Source organism: Carlito syrichta, unplaced genomic scaffold (genome assembly GCF_000164805.1).
Source record: "Carlito syrichta isolate Samal-C Ts95f unplaced genomic scaffold, Tarsius_syrichta-2.0.1 Scaffold315469, whole genome shotgun sequence".
Lineage (NCBI taxonomy): Eukaryota > Metazoa > Chordata > Mammalia > Primates > Tarsiidae > Carlito > Carlito syrichta.
The window spans coordinates 55,753-77,865 of NW_007259565.1; the positions used below are offsets into that span (position 1 = coordinate 55,753).

General features: G+C 40.6%; 1 protein-coding gene across 1 annotated transcript in view; it reads left to right on the forward strand.

The window, feature by feature from the left end:
• The window catches only part of LOC103275444 (low-density lipoprotein receptor-related protein 2), a gene marked incomplete at its 5' end in the record, with an annotated part of 74,785 nt that extends 53,211 nt beyond the window's left edge, over positions 1-21,574 (forward strand). Inside the window, 12 exons of the mRNA XM_008072848.2 lie at positions 1,557-1,685; positions 4,864-5,084; positions 5,847-6,023; positions 9,153-9,272; positions 11,667-11,757; positions 12,877-12,944; positions 13,119-13,239; positions 13,802-13,931; positions 14,993-15,094; positions 17,328-17,435; positions 20,848-20,919; positions 21,099-21,574. Of these exons, the coding sequence (XP_008071039.1) occupies positions 1,557-1,685; positions 4,864-5,084; positions 5,847-6,023; positions 9,153-9,272; positions 11,667-11,757; positions 12,877-12,944; positions 13,119-13,239; positions 13,802-13,931; positions 14,993-15,094; positions 17,328-17,435; positions 20,848-20,919; positions 21,099-21,260 (1,501 nt within the window). The remainder of the gene's footprint in view (positions 1-1,556; positions 1,686-4,863; positions 5,085-5,846; positions 6,024-9,152; positions 9,273-11,666; positions 11,758-12,876; positions 12,945-13,118; positions 13,240-13,801; positions 13,932-14,992; positions 15,095-17,327; positions 17,436-20,847; positions 20,920-21,098) is intronic.
• Between the last annotated feature and the right edge of the window lie 539 nt (positions 21,575-22,113).

The following is a 22,113-nucleotide window of genomic DNA, read 5'->3' on the forward strand; positions in this document are numbered from 1 at the left end:
CAGCAAAGCAGATGAGATGAGACACTTTCCTCTATGGTAATTACCTCGGGGAGGAACAGTCCACATCTTGTGTTTTTAGCAGGCTATATGGTTGGAACAGGTTGGAAATTTGACTTTCCTCTTAGTTTTTGGGGTTGAGTTAATAAAGGTGTCAACTCTGTTCTGTTCTTCAAGACCAGGGGTCTCCAACTCCCAAGGGTTGGACTTGTAGTGGTCTGCGGTCTGTTAGGAACCAGGGCACACAACAGGGGTGAGCAGCGGGCAAGTGGAGCTTTGTCTGCTGTCAGATCAGCAGCGGCAGCATTAGATCCTCATAGAACGCGAATCCTATTGTGAACTGTGCATGGGTTGCATGCTCCTTATAGGAATTTAATGCCTGATTATTACCACCCCCCTATCCATGGTCCGTGGAAAAATTGTCTTCCAGGAAACCAGTCCCTGATGCCAAAAAGGTTAGGGACCACTGTTCTAGACCTTCTCATAGGGACCAAAGTCACATATTTTGGATGGTCCCTAAGTAAGAACCTTAAGTAGGGCCAACATCAGGTGGGCGTATGAGATGCAAACTGATGTGAAAAAGTTTATGAAGCTCCTTCATCAAGGAAGAGAGAGGGTTGAAACATTTCTGGGAAAGTGATTCCTTGAAAATGAAAAATATTGAGAGGGACAACTCAGGGGCTCACTGCTCTACTGGAGAATGGAGAGTTACTTGCAGTGCAAATTCATTTTCACCTTTTAATAAACTTGTCTAGTGTTCCTGGATGACTTGAGCACCTCTGAAGAAGTTAATTGGGTCCCCACTGTGTCTGCAGGCTAACAGGAGACTCATTGCAGCATTTTCTGTCAGGAAACAAGACCTCAGGGAACTGTTACTGGAGTCGGGATCTCAAAACTTGAGACATTAACACTTCCTTCTGAAAACCAACCAGGCAATAGCAGATCTGTCTTCTTGTTTGAAGTTTTACTTCTTTCTCAGCCTTAATGAATGAGAGAATTCAGAAACTGAAGGAACTTTTTCTGCTTGTTAAGAGACTGAGATCTGCAGCCTTAGAAGGTGAAATAAGGGCAGAATGGTCTTGAGTTTTGTTATTTTGGAAGGCAACTTCCACTCATCTTTGGAGCTGATGCCAATTCCTATTGATTCCAATGAGGCTGTTTGCCGAGGAGGAAATAGACTCATGGGCACTCAGAATTAAAGGAGCAGCCCAACAGTTCCTTATGATGCCTAGGAGCACATGCCTCATAATAATGCTGATCAGAGGCCAGTCTGACTGTCATGTCTACCATCATGACTGATCCTGGCTGATTCAGCTGCTCTGGCAGATTGGTCAGGAGACCCCTCAGTTCCTCACTCTTCCACGTGCAACCTGCCAAAGATGTTTCCTTGGCTAAAGAGTTTGTAGCAGTCCTGAGAGAGAGCCTGTACTCTGATGACGGGTGTCTGAGTAGCTGTCTCACCAGCTACAGCTTTTGAATGAAATGCTTTCATCTTCAGTCTTCTTCCCTAGGAATGATCACTTTAGACTTTGCAGTTAACTTTATCACTCTGAATTCAGGCATATTTACTGGTCAGATGCCAAGAATCAACGAATCGAAGTGGCTAAACTTGATGGAAGGTACAGAAAGTGGCTGATTTCCTCTGATCTGGATCAACCAGCTGCGCTGGTTGTGAATCCCAAACTAGGGTAAGTACTTGAAGAAGTTTTTAATGTTCTAGACATTTTCCACTGGAGGCTTATAAAAATCCATGTCTTTAATGACTTTTTTTTCTCATTGTACTGAAATTGTTGTCCTTCAAACTTTTGGGGGGCAGTAGCATCTATGATTGTTTCAAGAATTATAACATGCCCATGAGATAATTTAGGACCAACTATTTCTGATGGAGAAATTCTGTTGAGAACATACGTGAAAATCTATCTGGTTACATGGATTCCTTATTAAACCAGAGCCCTGAATTTTAAAGTTATTTGTGAATTTAACTGCTTTAAAAAAAGGTCTCATCAAAATTATTTTTCCTTTTATTTGGATTTTAAAAGGTGACTCATTCATTGAAGTTCAGCTACAAACTTAGTTATATTTCACTGAAAACAATGAAACATTTATATTCAAAATAGTAAATATTTAAAACAACACAAGTAAATATATTATCCATTTTTCTAGTTGTTTATCTGTAAATCACTTCAGTATAAATGAGAACAAATTTTGTCACTTTTCTTTACCTCTCATGACATTTATTTGGATAATCACTAAGCTGAAATGACTTGGTATTTACATATTAATTTAGCTTCATAATAGCCACAGTTTAAAATAAATTTTTAAAAATAACCCCAAATACTCCCCATGTCTGGGCAGGACCAGTATGGCCCTTTGTAGATATGCCAGTATTTGTATATAGAACACGATGAGTTATTACTTTGATTCTGTTATATTTCATATGTTAAAACTTATCCTCAGAAACTTAGCAATGACACATGAAAAATATTTTCCTGATAAGATTAACTTGTGATATAAACTTTTCCTCAATACTAGTTACTGCTTCTTGTTTCTTACCTATACAATCTCTCTGTAGCAAAGAGATGCAATGTGCTTTATGGTATGAGTGATGTGACTGTTCCCTGTGTGCTATTTTATTTTTTCCGAGAACATCTTTATTTTATTCTACTTAGTTCTTTTCTGTTTGGAATGGCTCAGTGTAGTCCTGGGTGGGAAAGGAAGTAACAAGGGAGAGAAAGGGTTTAACTGCTTAAGGCCTCGAGTCATTCCCTGTACCTCCTATTTCATGGTTCATTTGAGAGGCTAGCCATCCGTAAGTCTTACAGAACACTTGTGATATGTGAAATCTTACAGTTTCTATGGTATAAGATTTTCACTAGGTCTAAAGGATGATGATGATGATTACTAATGATAATATCAACTAGTAACAAGAGACAACATTTATTACATTCTTACTACGTACCAGCTGCTATGCTGTGTACTAAATACATAAACTCATTTGAGTCATGCAAAAGACATATAAATTAGTTATAAATCTCTATCCCCTATTTACATAGGTGGATAAAATAATATCATGTTCCTTTATTCAATAATTGTTGACCATGATATAAGGTAGAAATGGAGCATTGTCATGAGGAAACTACTGACAAACACTGTAATAGTTAAAAAATTTTTTAAGTGTATAATTCAATGGCTTTTAGAAGCTATATGTAGAAAGCAGCATTGACCTGAAGGTTGGAGATTGGGCTCTATTGGGAGTATAATAGATCTTCAAGTATGATACAAGAAATCAAGTGTGGTTGGGAATGAGAAGGGGCCACGTCTTGGAGGAGATGGGACTCAGATAGGTCCTGGAAGGATGTTTTGGCTATAGGAGGCAAAGGGGGCAGGCGGGTTGTTAATAAGCTCAGTAAGTAACATTAATGAAATCATAGTAGGAAAAAAAAATCATTCTTTGTACTTGTTAAAGAAAGTTTTGAGTATTAACTACCTTAAAAAAAACTTTATTGAAATATAATTTACATACCATACAATTTACTCATTTAAAATGTATAATTCAGTCTGGCAGGGTGGCTCAAACCTGTAATCCCAGCACTCTGGGAGGCCAAGGTGAGAGGATTGCCTGAGCCCACAGGTTCGAGACCAGCCTGGGCTCCTTGGTGAGACCTCATCTATACAATAAATAAAAAAGTTGGCCAGGTGTGGTAGCACATACATGTAGTTCCAGCTACTTGGAAAGCTGAGGCGGAAGGATCGCCTGAGCCCAGTGGGTCGTTGCTGGTGTGGCCATGAGCATGCCACTGCACTCCAGTGTGGGCAATGGAGTGAGAGATGCCAACTAAAAAAAAATTTTTTAAGTGTATAATTCAATGGCTTTTAGTATTTTCAGAGTTGTGTATACATCACCATGGTTTTAGAGTATTTTTATCACCTTAAAAAGAAACCTTGCCCCACTTAGGCATTATCCCTCAGCCCCATCCCATTTCTTTCCTCTGAGTAATAGCTAATCTGTTCTCTGTGTAGACTTGTCTTTTCTGAACATTTCCTACAAATGGAATCCTACAGTATGTGGTCCTTTGCAACTAGCTCCTTTCATGTTTGTGTCATTTTGTATGAAAACAAACAAAGCAAACAAGGTGATATTTGCCAGCTGTTGAGACTTAAGACCTCTGGACACATTTTTTCCAGAACCCAATTTGTCAAAAACCCACACATTACTCTGTATTTCTGGCAGGGAAAATCAGAGGAACTGATAACACCAGGTGGTCTGCCTTCTTGGGTGGCGCTGGCTGGACCTCTTATGCAGGGTCTTGCTTTCCCTAAAGCTGATATTCATAACTGGGCTGTTTCCCTCGTTATCTTACTTTTTCTGGGCATTTGAAGTGGTGTAATGCCTGATCTTGGTAATTCTTCAGTGTCAGTTCATCTATGCTTATATAGACTCTATCTACAACTACTTATTAATTGGATGCAAAATATGCTTTTAAAAAGTTAGAAGTAGCACCATAAGAGTAGAAACCTTTGTTTTGCTCTCTGATCCATGACAAACACAGAATGTGCCTCACACAATAGTCCTTCAGTACCATTTCTTGAAGTATAAACAGCTTTTGTAGTATGTACTTGAAAGGCCCTGAATGCCCATCATTCAGCTGATTCTATTAAAAAAGTGCAGTGTTCAGGAAAGTTAGAGCACATATGTTTTGCCCCTGATTTGCACTCCCCAGTTCTGCAAAGTATAAACACAGGGTCACTTAGCACCCAGGTATTTGCAGAACACAGTTGATGACCCTGTTGGTAGTGCTGCATGATATGCTGCAGGGTAGAAATCCGTTAGGTGACATGATACAATGAAGAAACTTTCTGTTACAGGCATATGTACTGGACGGACTGGGGAAAAGAACCTAAAATCGAGTCTGCCTGGATGAATGGGGAACACCGCAACATCCTGGTGTATGAGAACCTGGGTTGGCCAACTGGCCTTTCTATCGATTATTTAAACAATGACCGGATCTACTGGAGTGACTTCAAGGAGGATGTTATTGAAAGTATAAAACATGATGGGACTGATAGGAGAGTCATTGCACTAGAAGGTAAGACATGAGTTCAAATTTAATGTGTTAAGTAATTACTGTACTTCTGATCTCTTTGCCCATTTTCTCAAGAAAATGCCTTGATCTTAGGAAATGACATATCATTTTTTTTAAAACCCACCCCCAACTCTTCCAACTCTCCGTTGCTGAACTAAATGCAAATGAATCCATTAGCAATAATTAAATCTTTTTCTGTTCTTTTTATATAATTTTAAAAAATGCTTCTTAGCAGCAGATATTGAAATAGCCAAGATTCCTGTTGGATTGCCCTGTTGGAGGTGGCCGCACATGTACCAATGTTAATCCACGTCTAACTGCTTCTGGACACACTCATGTGTTAACTAAGTTGTTTATTATGCACAACTGGAAACATCTAGAAGGAGAGAAACATGTTGTTTTATCTAGACTCTGAAGAACTGTTATGACCTAGCACATATCACGTTTTTTTCTATCTGACAGGTAGTGTCTTATGTTCAAAGGAAACAATGAAATGCTTGCCGTACAAGTTGTTTTCCAAAAATACAATAAAATCAGCAACTTGAACGTGAGCAAGGGCCCTGTGATTAGTGTCAGATGGTATGCAGTCATCTGGTTTAATGTCTACCCTCTTTCACAGAAAGTCTGCCTGGATGTTACTAGAGCTTCAAGACATTGTGTTAGAAACTGATTCAAGCGGAATGACATCAGATCTAGGAGTGGTGAGAGGGCGTTTTCGTTTCAATAACCTTGTCTTGTCTTGTGTTTTCCCCTGTGGGTAAGCAGCAATGGGTCCTTACAGTCTGGACATCTTTGAAAACCAGATATACTGGATATCCAAGGAAAAGGGAGAAGTGTGGAAACAAGATAAATTTGGGAAAGGAAACAAAGAGAAAAAACTGGTAGTGAATCCCTGGCTCACTCAAGTTCGAATCTTTCATCAACTCAGATACAATCATTCAGGTAATCACCAACTTTGGAAAAAGATGCTCCTCGTGATCTGAAAACTTTGTTGGAAAATGGTAGTGAATAGTAATAGATAATCTCTTTGTGCATAAAAGGGGTGTGTGTGTGTGGGGGGGAGGAGTGTTTTAACCATTTTGACCAGAGAAAGATAAAAGCGGAGGTTAAACGACATTTTGCAAACCACCAATATATATGAAGTGAAAATATTTCAGTGTTCATTGTTATTTGTTGTTTGGAGTTATGGATCTGTACTTCCAGGTCACAGAATCTAGCATGCCTCAGAACCCTGTTACGTGTGAGTTGGGTTAACAAGTCACACAAGTGATTTCGTGGACATCAGCAGTCGTAATGATGCTTGTTATTGCAAGGCCAGGCTACTGAGGTTAAACTGACATATGGGAGGCTTAGTGTAAAATGGTTCATCATGTGCATTCCTAACCCCCTCCTCTTCCTCAGTTTCTTTGTTGCAGGTCCTGCTTCAGCAGGTTACTTGTGTTTTAATTCATCTGTCTAAAGTGTGTGGAGCAAAATGAAGGGCAAGGAAAACTTTTGAAATGAGAAAAGAAAATAGCCTTTTACTATGTTCTCTATGTCAGATTCTCTCTTCAGTGCTATTCTAGACATTTGTTACTTCAATTTCCTAAGGGCCCCCAGATCCTTATAAAGACATTTTACTCTCAGGCCAGGAGCAGTGGCTCAAGCCTGTAATCCCAGCACTTTGGGAGGCCGAGGCAAGAGGATTCCCTGAGCCCAGGGGTTTGAGACCAGCCTAGGCAATTTGGTGAGAGCTCGTCCCTACAGTAAATCAAAAAATTAGCTGGGTGTGGTGGCGCACACCTGTAGTTCCAGCTACTTGGAAGGCTGAGGCAGAAGGATCGCCTGAGCCCAGCAGGTCAAGGCTGTGGTGGCTGTGAGCATGCTAATACACTTCAACCTGGGTGATAGAGTGAGACTTCAATTCTAAAAAATAAAAATAAAGACATTTTACTCTCACCTCAAAAAAGGAAACTGAGGCTAAGAGAGATTTAGTAATGTGTGCACCCAAATCACAAACTAACGAATGAGTTTTAAACTCAGCAATGAAATGATTTTTAGGTTCAAGTCTATCCGACTCAAAGCTCAGCATCTTTCTGTTTTAGCCCAGTGGTCAGCATGCCCAGGCTGTGTGGCCATCCTCCCTTCCCCTCCCTGTATGTGAGTCAAGAATGGAGTTCGAGGTTCTTTTTTTTGTTGTTGTTTTTGCGACCTTTAATCATCCTTGGCAAATTGCAGCTCATAGCTGAGACTTAGGAGCCTACACTGTTGGCAAATGCCTTTTCTCGGGAGTAGCTTTCTCGTTTTGCTGGTAGTAGTCACCTCTTTCCAGCCCCTCTCCAGCACACTCCAGATCCTACCAACAACCTAAGTGCTCATGTAGCTCTCACATTTGGCTGCTGGGGTTTTTTTTGTGTGGTTTTTTTGTTTTTGTTTTGAGTTGGGGTCTCATTGTGTCACCCAAACTGGAGTGCAGTGGTATGATCACGGCTCACCACTGCCTCTGTCTGTTGGGTTCAGGTGATCCTTCTGCTTCAGCCTCCTGAGTAGCTGGGACTACAGGCATACACTATCACACCTAGCTAAGTTTGTAAATTTTTTTGTAGAGACACAGTCTCACTATGCTGCCTAGGTTGGTCTTGAACTCCCGGGCTAAAGCAATCATCTCACCTCAGTTCCACAAAGTGCTGGGATTACAGGCATGAACCACTACACCCAACTACACTTGGCAGTTTTATAGGTAGGGTAAGAGAGCACAGTATACCTGGCAAGGGTCCTCTCTGGCCCCTCTGGAGAAGGCAGACGAAAGTCTGGAGACAGCCTCTAAAGGAAAAGTCTCTCAGCTCTAGGACCTGTTTGGAAAGTGCTGATGGAGATGCAGGCCAAGGCCACAGGTCAGCTGGGCCAGATAGCATCTACTTTGAACCAATTCTCAAATTTTAGCATGTATCAGTATCATCTGGAAAGCTTGTTAAATATACACTATTGGGCTCCACCTTTGATATTTATGATTCAGTATGTCTAAGTATTTGCATTTAACAAGTTCTCAAGTGATGCTGATGCTGCTGGTTCAGGGACCACATTTTGAGAAGCACTGTTCCTGTCCCTTGCTACTCAAAGTGTGGGCCATGGACCAGTAGCATTGGTTGGGATTCTATGGGAGTTGGTTAGAAATGCAGACTTTAGACTCCAGACATTCTGAATCAAAATCTACATTTTAACAAGATTCCCCAAGTGATGTGTTTCACACTGAAGTTTGAAAAACTCCACTCTGGAGAGCTGGCAAAACAGTAATGGAACAGATTTTGACTGAGACTTTTGGAATACGTCTTATTGTTTTATAGCCTTGTCTGTGGTTGTGGAGAACCAGGGTTACACAGAGTTAGTCTGAGAAGGAATTTAAGTATCATCAAATCCAGTGTAACCCTTGGATAAATAATAATATATGCTAAGGTAGAATTCACAAGATTCTGCCTGAGGAGCTTTTAATGGTAATACTTGAGAGCTCTATCCCAGACCAAATCAGAATTTCTGTGGATGAGCATTAGTATTTTTTAATAACTCCCAGGTGATTGTGATGAACCATAGTTCTAATTTCCCTTTTCTTGCAAATAAAAACAAAAACAAAAACTGAAGTTCAGAGGAAATTTATCCTTTGGAGGGTTTGGGTAGAGATCGTATCCAATGTGAATAGACCATATGTTATGATCTATCCAGGTTTGGGTATTGACAAATCTTTGTGTAATACTGGGTTCTCACTTGTCTCACTTGAACCATCTCAAGTTGTTTAGCACTAATGAGACTTTGAGGCTACCCCCATTCCAGGGCAGTTGTGAAGATAAAGCAATGCCATTAGAAAATGCGAGTGGAACGGATGTGGGATTTGAGGGCATGGGGGTGGGTGGGCTTTGTCATTTTGGTGGGGACAGGGATGATACAAGGGTGAGAAGCCGGGTGACACATGGTCTAGAGGTGTTGGGATGCTGCCTGGATTCTGCTGGGTGCGGATACAACCCCATTGCTAGGTGTATCCTTGGTTGGGGTGTTCATTCTCCCATCAGGACCTAACTGCTGTTCTCATCTGCTTTCCAGTGCCCAACCCTTGTAAACAGGTCTGCAGCCACCTCTGCCTACTGAGACCTGGAGGATACAGCTGTGCTTGTCCCCAAGGCACCAAATTTATAGAGGGGAGCACCACTCAGTGTGATGCAGGTAGGGTCATTGCCTGGATAGTTATAGGGCCTGGGAGAGCTCCTCTGCCACCTTCAGGAGCCTGAAGAACCCCCGTGTACTGGGTCCTTTGCAGAATAGGAGGGAATGGCTAGAAGGAGGGGTGAGAGATGTGGGAAACATGAACAGAGCCAAATGAGACCTAAGGAGGCAAACAGAACTTGTGTTCCGATGATTTCTGAGAATTATTTGCTAAGATCTGTAGAGATATAGGTCTAGTACCCCTAAATCTATTATTGTGTTATTTCGTGAAGATGTTTTGAAGAGTGAGTTTTTCTAAGACTGCCAACCCATACTAGATTCTGATTGCCCCGGAGTTCTCTCAACCTTAGCTGGAGTTCCTCTGAGCAGAGAACCGTGTTTCTGAGGTAGAAGATGTGTGTACAGTGCAGACAAGAGGGCTAGAAGATGTTCACTGATTTTCTCACATACTCATTTCAAAGTTTTGCCAACTGAAGAAGGGCCACCTTTTGAGAGGTACTCTATGTTCTTGGGAGATGAAGGCTAAGATAAGGAAGCAGTGGTTTAATTCTTGTCCCAAATACTGTGGATGGTCTATTATTGGTAAGATCTTTTTCCAATGGCTCTTTTAAATTAAGGAGTTAGTCAAGTCATGGGGAATAATTAGTGTCCATAACTAGTATCCATGCTGAGAAGCATGTTAAAAAAAATCATCTTCCGGAGGCTGAGGTGAGTGAATTGCCTGAGCCCGCGGGTTCGAGACCCGCCTGGGCAGTGAGACCTCATCTCTACAATAAATCAAAAAATCAGCTGGGCGTGGTGGCACATGCCTGTAATTCCAGCTACTCGGAAGGCTGAGGTGGAAGGATCACTGGAGCCCAGCACGCCGAGGCTGCGGTGGCCGGGAGCGGCCACTGCACTCCAGTCTGGGCGACAGAGTGAGACTCCAACTCAAAAAAAAAAAAATCATCTTCCAGTTTATTAATGGGCCCATTGTATGACACATCTTTGGGGCCATCCTCAGTTATAGTTGATGGGGAAATAAAGAGGTGTCATCACTTTCTACCACCAGGGGGAGCAAGGGGTTAAATAAGGAGTGGAGAAGTTGGTTGGTTTGGGGAATGAATTTAAGGAGAGGAAACTACTTTCCTTCTCTCTTCCCCTACTCCCAGGGAAATATTGGCAAGATTCTAATATTTTGAACAAAATGAGAATTTCAAGCTTTTGAGATTTGTTCTATGCACTAGGTAGTTCTTGCTGGTATTCATTTGTTCTATGCTGGAGGTGGACTGTTCTGACTGAGGTTCACTGCAATTTTTCATTGTAGGAGAGATGTCGTCCAAGTTGTCATCTCAACTACTACTTTTCTCATTTAAAATTTTTGCCAAGTGGTTTATATTAAGTTTCTTGTGCACAAAAACTGTAACCAAAGTAAGCACTCCAATGAAGGTGGTCATTCCATTTAGGGCCTTGGTTTGGTATATTAACTAACAGTTAGTTCAATAGATTTATTGAGTGCCAACTATGTGCTAGGCACTGTTCTAAGTACTGGAAATAGCAAGCGGGCAAACAGATCCCCTGCATTCATTGAACTTATATTCTAATAGGACAGTAAATAGAGAGACCAATAAATATATCATATGTTGGGGGTGGTAAAAGTATTATGGAGAAAACTAAAGCAGGGTAAGAGGCATGCTGATGGTATGAGTGGGGTTGCTTCTTTAGATAGTGTTCAGAGAAGGCCTCTCTGATAAAGTTAACTTTGAATAGAGATTCAAATGGAAGGCCTGAGTCTGAGGAGCATCCCATCTTCTTAAACAAAATATTCATGTGATATGCATACTTATTAAGCATCTCATGACCCATCGGGCACATCCAGGGCATGTGTAGGGGCTGAACCTGAGGAGGGACCCAGAGTAAAGGCAGTTTTGGAGGACTTTGAAAATGAGGAGATCAAATAGCCAAGTGTCTGTAGCTATGTGGCTGTCTATTGACAGATTGATCACTGATGCTTTGGTGCCTTCAACTGAAGCTTCAAGGTGTGCTTACGTTAAACCCTTGATTTTAACTGGGCTCACAGAGGAGAATTCTGAAAACTTCAAGTGAGAATGTGAACATCTTAAGAAATTTTTTTTACCACGAGTTTCTTTTAACTATTAATATATGCTCTAGGATCTAGCATCTTGCCACCGTTTTGAGGCGGGGGTTGCAAAAATGGCCCCTTTCTTTCTAATAAATGTATGTTACTCTCCAAGACTTTATTGTTGATTAGAAAATTCATGTGACTGAGAGAGAAGATGAGAGAGAAGGTTAAGACTAATTAGCTGCCCCCCAAACCCCCTGGGCAGGCTTTCAGGTGTGAGTACTCCACTGAGGATGGCTGACTAACACTGGCTTGGCTTTCCTTTTCTGCAGCCATCGAACTTCCCAACACCATGCCCGCCCCATGCAGGTGTATGTATGGAGGAAGCTGTTATTTTGATGAGAATGAACTCCCCAAATGCAAGTAAGTCTGAATGTGTCTGAGCTGCAGGTCTTGCCTCTTCTGGGGGAATTTGAGACCTTAAAATAGCCAGGAAAACAAGTATAGGAACCTTGCCAGTTCACTAATTTTTACATGTTATCCAGCTTGCCATCCCTTGAGGAAGTCCCAGAGAACCCAGGCAGTGCTTCTCAAGGTATAATTGCATACGCATCACCTGGGAGACTGATTCAAATGCCTATTTTCATTCTCAAAGATTTTGCATTCCTAACAAGCTCCGGGTGATGCCACGGATTTTTGGACCACACTTTGGGGAGTTAGAGAAATGGCAACAGCATTTTCTTGCTCGCCTGGTATTGTTAATGACAGTAGGATAGTGGGAGAACAGCTGTCAGCAGAGCTGCCTTAGTACATGGCATCCACGACAAGCAGAAAGACTGGGCTAGAGATTTGGAAAGAAGATTACTCTTCTTGCTGTAACATGGAGCAAGATAAACAGATGTCTTTAAAAAGTATTTAATGAAGGTATATAAAAGGATAGAACACACGGCCATAGTTTCCATTTTTTACTCTCTAAGAATTGCCTAGATTGGGCCAGCCATGGTGGCTCAAGCCTGTAATCCCAGCACTTTGAGAGGCCAAGACAAGGGGATTGCCTGAGCCCACGGGTTCAAGACCAGGCTGGGCAACTTGGCAAGACCTCATGTCTACAATAAATCAAAACTTAGCCAGGTGTGTAGCTATGTACCTGTAGTTCTGGCTACTTAGAAGGCTGAGGCAGAAGGATTGCTTGAACCCAGCAGGTTGACGCTGGGGTAGCTGTGAGCATGCCATGGCACTCCAGGCTGGGTGACGGAGTGAAACTCCAACTCAAAAAAAAAAAAGAATTGTCTAGATTGGAAACCAATTTGACGACGCTGACCCTGTGGCTGCCACAGCTACTCCATTGAAAGTGAATTTCTAAAGTCAGATCACTGTTCTGTTTATTCTTGGCAGAATAGACAAAGGCCATGCAGGATACATTGTCTGTTCAACATGTAATTTACTCAATTAAAGCTTTCTCTACCTCAGAACGTGGCTCAAAAATTGCAGTAGAAGCCTAGGAAAGCAACAGCTAGCCAATGATTCTCCTTTTCCTTTTAGGTGTCCTAGTGACTATACTGGAAAATACTGTGAAATAGCGTTTTCAAAAGGCATGCCTCCAGGGACAAGTAAGTTTTAAGAATATGAGCAACATGGAAAAGCTCACGGTTCCCACAGCGAATGCTGCCATAGATATTCTGTTTAACTCAGTCTTTGAAGTGGGAATGGTTCTGGCCTTCAGCTTCTCCTGAGTTCGTTGGCTCTTGCGGGTTGATATGTTTGATTCTCTTCCTCTTTTACAGCGGTAGTAGCTGCGCTCTTGACAATCCTCTTGATCATCATAATTGGGGCTCTGGCAATTGTTGCATTTTTCCACTACAGGAGGACGGGCTCCCTTTTGCCTGCCCTGCCCAAGCTGCCAAGGTCAGTTTCATTGTGTGGAACATTGGAACATTTGAACCCACAGTTCGAAGCCTGTGGGTTGTGATCCCCTGAATAACTTAGTTCTCTTTTTAAGTTAAAAAAGCCCAATACGAAGCTCACCTGTTTTACAGAAACAAAAATAGTGAGGATTTAAAGCAGTCACTTCAGATCACAACTTCCTAATTGAGCACTTCTCTAAAGGCTGAGAGACAAATTACATTTTATACTCCAAACAGTCTTGCCTACTGAGCAACAAATTGCATTTTATAGTCCAAATGGTTGTGCCCACTGGCAGGTGTTCAGGTCAGCCTGGGCTTCATTCCTGTAAGTGCCCGGCTGGTTCTCTCTTAGATCTCAGGGTTCGGGAATGTGCTTTAGCACTTCCAGAGGCCTAAGGGAGCTTACTACATATTTGACATGTGTAAATTTAGAGTGAGAATTGAGCATTTCATTTAAATAAGATTTAGTGATGTGGAGAAAAGGATACTATTGCAAAAAGATTTTTCTTTCTTTCTTTTTCATTTTTCAATAATAAGACACCGTTTTGGTTGCTTCCTTCCAGCTTAAGCAGTCTTGTTAAGCCCTCTGAAAATGGAAACGGGGTGACCTTCAGATCAGGGGCAGATGTTAACATGGATGTTGGAGTATCTGGTTTTGGGCCTGAGTCTGATATTGACAGATCAATGGCAATGGTGAGTGTGGCTTCAAAATGATTATTTGAAGGTTGTCATTTTTACTGTTTTATAAAAGAAACACTTTTTATAAAGAATAAAATTCTCCTAGAAAATATTGAAATACAGTAAGTAGACCTCTCGGAATAAAGTCTGTACTGTACAGGCCAAATTAAGAAACATTAAGTTTGTTGCAGAAGGGTATCTAAAAGCATTGGAAACATTAATAATAAAATTGAAATTTACCCCTGCTCTAAGCCACACTATTGAATTGGAATCATAAACAGTCTTAAGTTTAATTGGAATATTAAAGAGTTTTGTGGATTTTTGTGGGAGAGGTGGAGAGCACATAATATTTTGTTTTTATTCGATGATATTTTGCATGCATAAAAGGAGTAGAATACTATATTTTTCCTAGTGTCATTTATTTTTTCACCAATGTGTGATGACAGAATCAACAGCGATTTTAAGTCAGTGTTGGTTTAAGCTGTGGCTCTGCCACCGACAAATAGGTATGGAGCTTGATAGCTTGGACTTTTACTGTCCCCATCTGTAAAATGGGCATAATAATGCCCCCTGTGAGGATCAAATGACATACTTTATGAGGAGACTGGTACAATCTTGGCACACAGAAATCAGTATTGGAAAACCACTTTCAGTATTATGTTTATCCCCTAAATCTTTCGTTTTGGGCCTTGCCTGACAATGTAAAATTATCCATTCTTTCTTCTTTTCCTCTCTGCTTATTCATCTTGCTCTTCTTCTACTACCATCCTTTACTCTGTTGTCCAGACCCAATCCCTAAGTGAGTTATTTATAATAAGGGGCTGTATAGAGGTAATTTACATATAGAAAAAGTGTTTCCCTTTCCTTGAGTTGCTGAATTAGTGTGTGTAGGTTACTTTAAATAATGATTTGCCATTTGGAGGCCTTATGTTTTGCTGGCGTTGTTTTTTGTTTTAAGTTCTGTTTTGGGTAACTTTGGTGTAGCACCCAACATGCCTCCAGGGGTGAGGTGGGCACCTTCCTCTGTGTGTGAACCAGATTAGCATGGTGTGACCTCTCTCTCTTTCCCCCACTAGAGTGAACACTTTGTCATGGAGATGGGGAAGCCGCCCATAATATTTGAAAACCCAATGTATGCTGCCAGAGACAGTTCTGTTAAAGTGGTTCAGCCACCCCAGGTGAGAAATCATACAGGCCTTTCTTTCAGTTACTGCTGTTGCTGGACCTTGTTCTATTGAGTAATGTCCTCTTGGATTCTCCTAACCTTCCTTCCGTTTGGAGGGAAGGTAGCATGATGAGCAGACTCTGCCTCAGCTTTATCTGCAGTAACAGGACCCACCCAAGGGCATAAGACCTGAACACAATCAGCAGCACAGTTGTTGAGGTGTGGCAGTCATGCTGGGGCGCTGACCAAGAACCTTTTCATCTGAGTGGTGTCAGAGCAAGAAACCTGAATCCCTTCAGAGGCCTATAAACACACTGTTTGATACCCCACAGGTTGTCTATCAATACTTGTGAAATGAATGAATGAAGGATTGTTAGGTCATTACATGGGGATTTTGGAGACTGGGCACACTCTCTGGTCCTAACTGGTATCATAAGCATGTGGTTTGAGTGAGTTAAAGAGAGAGACCTACTGCAATGGGGGGGGGGGGGCACAAAAATCCTGGAATTTATGTATAAAAAATCGTGCCTTCATTCTTATGTGTTTAAACTTTCTTCACCTTCAAAGTACTCCCCGTTTGATACAATACACTTATTGAGATGCTTTTTCCTCTGTTCAAAATAATTTTTGAATTCATAATTTTGATGCCTTTTAGTGCTTCTTCCAATTTTTGTTCCACCTCTTTCACATTGGCAAAATGTTTTCCTTGTAGGACTTTTTTCATCCGGGGAAATACAAAAAAAGTTGCTAGGGCAAGATTGGGTGAATAGAAAGGATGGGGCACAGGGATCATGCTATTTTGGTCAAAAACTGCTGAACACTCAGCGTGGTGTGGGCAAATGTGCTCGTAAATCACCCATTATGTAATGGGCAAATGTGCTGAAAGAATCTCCAAAAAATTTCATTGAAACTGAATGCAGCTTCTGACGCTAGCTGGTACACTGATGCTGATGGCTCCCTAGAACACTCACCTAGCAGTGGAAGCCTATACTACAAGGCCACCCCCAAAAGATAATTCTAGGTTTTTTTGTGTGTCTCTGTTGTATGCTTGCTGTTCCCATATTTTTCTGAAAAGTACAAAGCTGATGGGCAGCTATTTGAATTTCCTTTGGTGCATCCCTCATACCCAGCCATCTTGAAGAAGAGCTGGGAGGTGAGAAAGGAGTAAGCATAAAGAGAAAGAACTTTCCAGTAGGTCTGCATCAATAGCCCCAGAACCACTTCCAGCATGTGCCACATGTGAACCTCCATCTGCTGTCAAAACATCTATGGCCTCAGTGATAATAAATAACTTTCATTGTTAATGCCTAAACTTCTTTTGAACTCAAGGTATGGCACGTATTAGTATATATAAGATAGAAATATTTATATTGTAAGTAGCTTTCTTAATATCAAAAATGTTTGAATCTTGAGAACATTTCACTTGATCCTCAAGTAGCTGGATAGCAAAACTTTAATCACATGGTAAAACAGATTTGACATTTCATTTGGCACTCTCACTTGAAATAAAATGAGGCCATGAACATAAGCACATATCCAAGCTTGAGGAGAAACAAAGCAGTGAATGTAAAAATATAGAAATAGGAATAAGTTTTTAACCTTGTCATTTATTATATATTCATGATAATTTTGACTTAAGAAAGAATTATATGAATAATTGTATGTGTTGTGAATTATATGAATATTATAGAAAAATAGGTAGAGGAATATTAATTCTGTTATGCCCATTGTTCCAAAAATGCAGCTTCTTTTTAGCAGTCTTAGAAATTATCAATTTTCAAAGATAGGATTTATTAAAATCCAAAGAAATTTTTAAGAGCCAAAGACTGGATTTTCAGTTAACTAATGAGTTTGGAGAATTATTCATGCTCTTCTAGCATTTTGCTGCTAAAATATAAACAGAGTATCTTTTATCCAAAATGTTTGTCAATGCTAGGAATAAGGAGGTATAGAGAATACAGTAGAACTTGTTATTAAGACATGAAAGTGTGACCAGTGAGGGATGTATTTGCCTCCTAGGACTAAGGCATGAGATGACTTCGTGATTGGTGTTCTTGGTTTTAGGGAGATGGGAGTGGTGTTTAGTTGTGAGCTACTGGGTAGGCTCATATAATAAAAATGATTGTTGGCAATGTCTGTGGGAACACAAGGTGGTAAAAAGAACCAAAGTGTCAATGACAAACTTCAGTGAAAAGTTATTACTGAATTCTTTCAAAACTGAATAAGGGCCTCCAATGTGTCCACAGGTGTCTGTATCTGAAAATGTGGAAAATAAGAATTATGGAAGTCCCATAAACCCAGCTGAGATAGTTCCAGAGACAAAGCCAACTTCCCAGGGTGCTGATGGAACTCAGGTAACAGTTGCTGACTACTGAAATGATGTGGGATTTGAAATGACTGGGTTGTTATTGATTTTAAGCAAACTAGGGAGACCCTGACATGCTCACAGATCCCACGGTCTGTAGGCAATTAACAAAAGTACTTAAATTATAGATTCAAAAGCTTTCCACCAAATAAAGCTACATGCTAAAATTGAGTTGGGAATAATGTTCCTTGTAACGTGACAGACCATGACCCAAAGAGCAAATAGACTTCTGAATCCAGTATTTTCAGACCAGGGAAATTTAATTTGAGAAATCGACTTAGTATAAATAAGATTTCACTGTGTCAATGATACATATAAAACGCCCTTCTCTGTGTGATGCGATTTTTTCTACAGCGTGCATCTTATGTGTCTTGTTCTTAGCTCTTCTGCTGTTACCTATGATTACCACTAGATGGCCCTAGTTTACACCCTCTTTATCTGTGCATCTGTCCATCATCCATCATCTCATTGTCTAACCAATCTTACTACAAACATTATTGCTCTCGATGTACCAGGCATGATGAAATTAAAATAATAAAAGAACACTAGATGGAGCTTTTCTACTATGCCTCCAGGCCCTCTGCAATTTGTAGACTATTTGGTCGGTAGAGAGAAATTCGATAAATATGTTTGACATAAAACTCAGTATTAATGTATAAATATCACTAGTTGTAAGGTCAAATATACATCTACCTCAAATGTAACTATCTGTTTCTGGACAAACTGTTTTATCTCTGGGTACTAGAGTCCTCAATAATGTTCCTCACTGGGGCACTATCTGCATATTGGACGGGACAGTTTTTAGTGCTGCAAAACTGTCCTGTATGCTGCAGGGGATTTCAGTGGTCCCTGTCCACTAAATTGCAGTTGTGTCTTTCTCAATTCAGTGTGGCCCCAGAAATCACCTCCCCACACATGTGCGTGTGCCCACACTTCCACTTGAGAGCACTAGGATTTGGAATGTCTCAGCTCTAATATTCTATGATCACTTTTGTGAAGCAGTGTAAAGAAATAAAAGTCTAAGGGCAGTTAGAAATGTTACCATTGTGTACAAGTCTTATTTCTTACATTTTGTAATCTATAAACACATTGGTGTCTGCAAGGTTAATTTGGAAATCTCATTAGCTTTCTAACCATGAACCACCTCTGACATTGGTTCCTGTTCTGTTTGTTTGGATCAAAATAAAATTTGAACGAATTTGCTGCTAACAAGAAGAGCTTATATCAACGTCTCTGTTCATCTTTTCATATTTAATTATTTATTCCTTCTGCCACACACACACACACACACACACACACTCTCTCTCTCTCTCTCTCTCTCTCTCTCTCTCTCACACATACACGAATGTTATCTAGAAAAAAATTTTCATTTTCCAAAGAACTAAATTTTTTCTTTAACCAACATTAAAAATAGATTTTGAAGATTAGTTTTCCACACACACCTGAATGCTTGAATGTCATAAATTTAGTCCCCCACGTCTGAGTCAATCCCAAGTCAGTGCCAGCTTTATTTTATATTCTCAACATTTTTTTCTCAGTCCATTTCAAGGCGAGTGCTCTTCACAGATAGAGATATCTCCCAGCCTGAGCAGGAAGGGGAATTGGTGGGGAACCTGTGACTTGACTGGAATATCCATCATCTGAAACAAGATGAACACAGAAAGGCTCTTTCAAGTGAGAGCAGATCTTCACCAATTTTAGTCCTTGCTCATCTTTTTTTGTAGTACTTTTGTTCTTCCTCATACTTTTTAAACGCAGTTGAGGCTAAGACCCTCTGAGATTTGTCTTACATGGTATATCTAGGCGTCTTTCTGTATTTGTTGCCTCCTGGGAACTGAGATGAAGCCTGTGTGGCTTAAAAGCAGTCGAGGTCTCACAAATGTATCCTTCATCAGCAAATATGCTCTAAGGCCTAAAAGTTAAGATCATGAGTGCCTGGAACTCAGTTTTATTATTTTCCAAAGGTTGCATTGATATGTATGGGATCTCCCAAGGAGTAAAAATGAGAGTCACCACCCCATTTCTCTTGGTAGCACTGGCCTAACTCCAGGCGACCATTCCCTTCTGAAGCAGTGACTTGTATGAGGTTTGTCCTTCCCTTTAACTATGAGTGCCCAGAGACAGGGCCGTGGCCTGAAAGTCTTCATCCTCTTCTTAGTGATGCCATGTACAGAGTCAGCACTCCCTGGAATGTGGGTTAAAGTGAATGACCTCTTCTACTTCTCCTGTAGCCCTGTGTCTCCACCCCCCACTCCTCCGCATGTTGGTCCCCTGCTTTCAGAGGGCAAGCAACACCACATAAAATCTGTGGGCTACCTCAGTTCCTGTTGGGAGGAGACTGTCCCCTTGACTCCTGTGGTCAGAGCTCTGGCCAGTGCAACAGACGACGGGTGCCACTCGCCGTGGTCAAGGGTGACTCTCTGGGGGCTCTTCAGTTTAGGATCTCTGAATAATCATTGCCTGTTTTTCCACCTCGAATTTAGTTATTTAATCTTGCTGTGACTCAGCATCTGTAAAACAAGAATAATAAGAGTATCTGCTTCAAAGGGTTAAGAAAATTAAATCAGAAACTTATAAAATTCTTAGAGTAATCCCTGACACATGGTAAGCACTCAATAAATGTTAGTTGTTTTTGTTATTACCATGAATAGGATTGCAGGAGGGAATGAAGGGAGACGGGATGCTCTTGAGCTGACCAAAGATCAAGACATTACTTTAGGATATGAGAGTTACAATTTGACTTCCCCTCCAATTTTCAGGTAGCCCAGAAACATCTTTCTCCAGATGCATCTTGTGTGTCTCTGTTTTTTGTTTGTTTGTTTGAGTTTGGTTCTCATTCTGTCACCCAGGCTGTAGTGCTGTGGCACGATCACAGCTCACCGCAGCCTCAACCTCCTAGGCTCAGGCAATCCTTCTACCTCAACCTCCTAAGTAACTGGGACTACAGGCACTCACCACTACACCTGGTTAATTTTTTAATTTTTTTCAGGGACAAGGTCTCACTATGTGACCCAGGCTGATCTTGAATTCCAAGCGATCTTCCTACTTCAGCTTCCCAAAGTGCTGGGATTACAAGCATGAGCCACCATGTCTGACATGTGTTTTATTTTTTGCTCTGTACTGAAATAGCCAGAGTCATCTGCTTGTGGATACTATGGTACAGATTCTGTAAACTGTACATTTCAAATCAAATAAATATTTTGAAATTATTAGATAAAGAGCTCAGAGTTTCAGTTACTGTTAAGGGCCATAGGAAAAACTGAACTATTTGCTCCTTGGGCGAAATCACATGGTCTTAGGTCCCAAATTGCTTTGTCCTTCAGTGAGAAGAAATTTTAAAATCTAGACAAAGGGAAAAAATTCCATTACTGAAAGTTTTTTGTTTTCCCCTTTTCATTTAGGTGACAAAATGGAATATCTTCAAACGAAAACCGAAACAAACTACCAACTTTGAAAATCCAATCTATGCAGAGGTAATTTTTAACAATTTTTCTTAGCACAGATAGTCTTTCTTAGAAATTTGCTTGGCTAAATTGGACATGCACTTAGATTATTCTGAGCAGACTGGCCACAATTAGACTTCTTTGTGAAAAATCGTTTCTAGTCACATTGGAGAAATAAATGACTGATTCTTGTTTTGTCGTGGTCTTAGATGGAGAACGAACCAAAGGAAAGTGTTGCTGCGGCCTCACCTCCATCACCTTCTCTCTCTGCTCAAACTCCTCCGAAAAAAGACCCAACTCCAACCTATTCTCCAACAGAAGACACTTTTAAAGATACTGCCAATCTCGTAAAAGCAGACTCAGAGGTATAGCTATACCAGATACTTAGGGAATAATTAGAAACACACTTTTGCACATATATTTTTTACAAACGGATGAAGAAAAGTTAACATTCAGTACTTTATTAAAAAATATATTTTTCCTTGTCTGCCTGTAGTTGGAAGTGTCTTATGTGTCTTTTTTTACTTATGCCATCTCCTATTTTTACAAATAATGATCACGATGTACTATATGTATATCTTTGCACTGAAGCTGTCTGAAGGTAATACTATAAATATATTGTACATTTGTAAATTTTGGAAAGATTATCCTATTACTGAATTTGCTAATAAAAGTGTCTGCTGAATTGAGTGGTGATCATTATAGAAAATGATCCAATGAGAAAAGGAATTGACTTGGAGTCTTTAACCATGTCTGAAGAAGAGGTACCACTCATATTTCCTATAATATTACCCAGGAATGGAATCCAGGTCCCACTCTTGAGCCCATTATAGGACATCAGCACTTAACTAATGTTCAAGAGTCTGTGTCAACTTGATTAACAGTTGTATTGATAGAAGCCACTATGTGTTGTTTAGAAATGTGGATCTGACTGTAGTCACCTCAGATAATACAGAAGGTAGGAAAAGCAATTCAGTCTGGCCCTTCTGCATATTTGTATTGTCTAAACAGACCACTCTGTTTCATATGTGTTCTCTCACAAGCTGCCGAGTCAACATTTGTATTTGTAATGTCTGTGAGAAAGTCCCATGCCATTAACTGCAAGTGCCCTGCATTGAGTTTGTATATATTTGAATGAGCTCTTCTGCTTGATGGGCCCTAGAGCAATTTCCGCCCTTGCCTGACATCTCAGGAGGTCACCTACTCTAGCAACTGGAGCTCGGT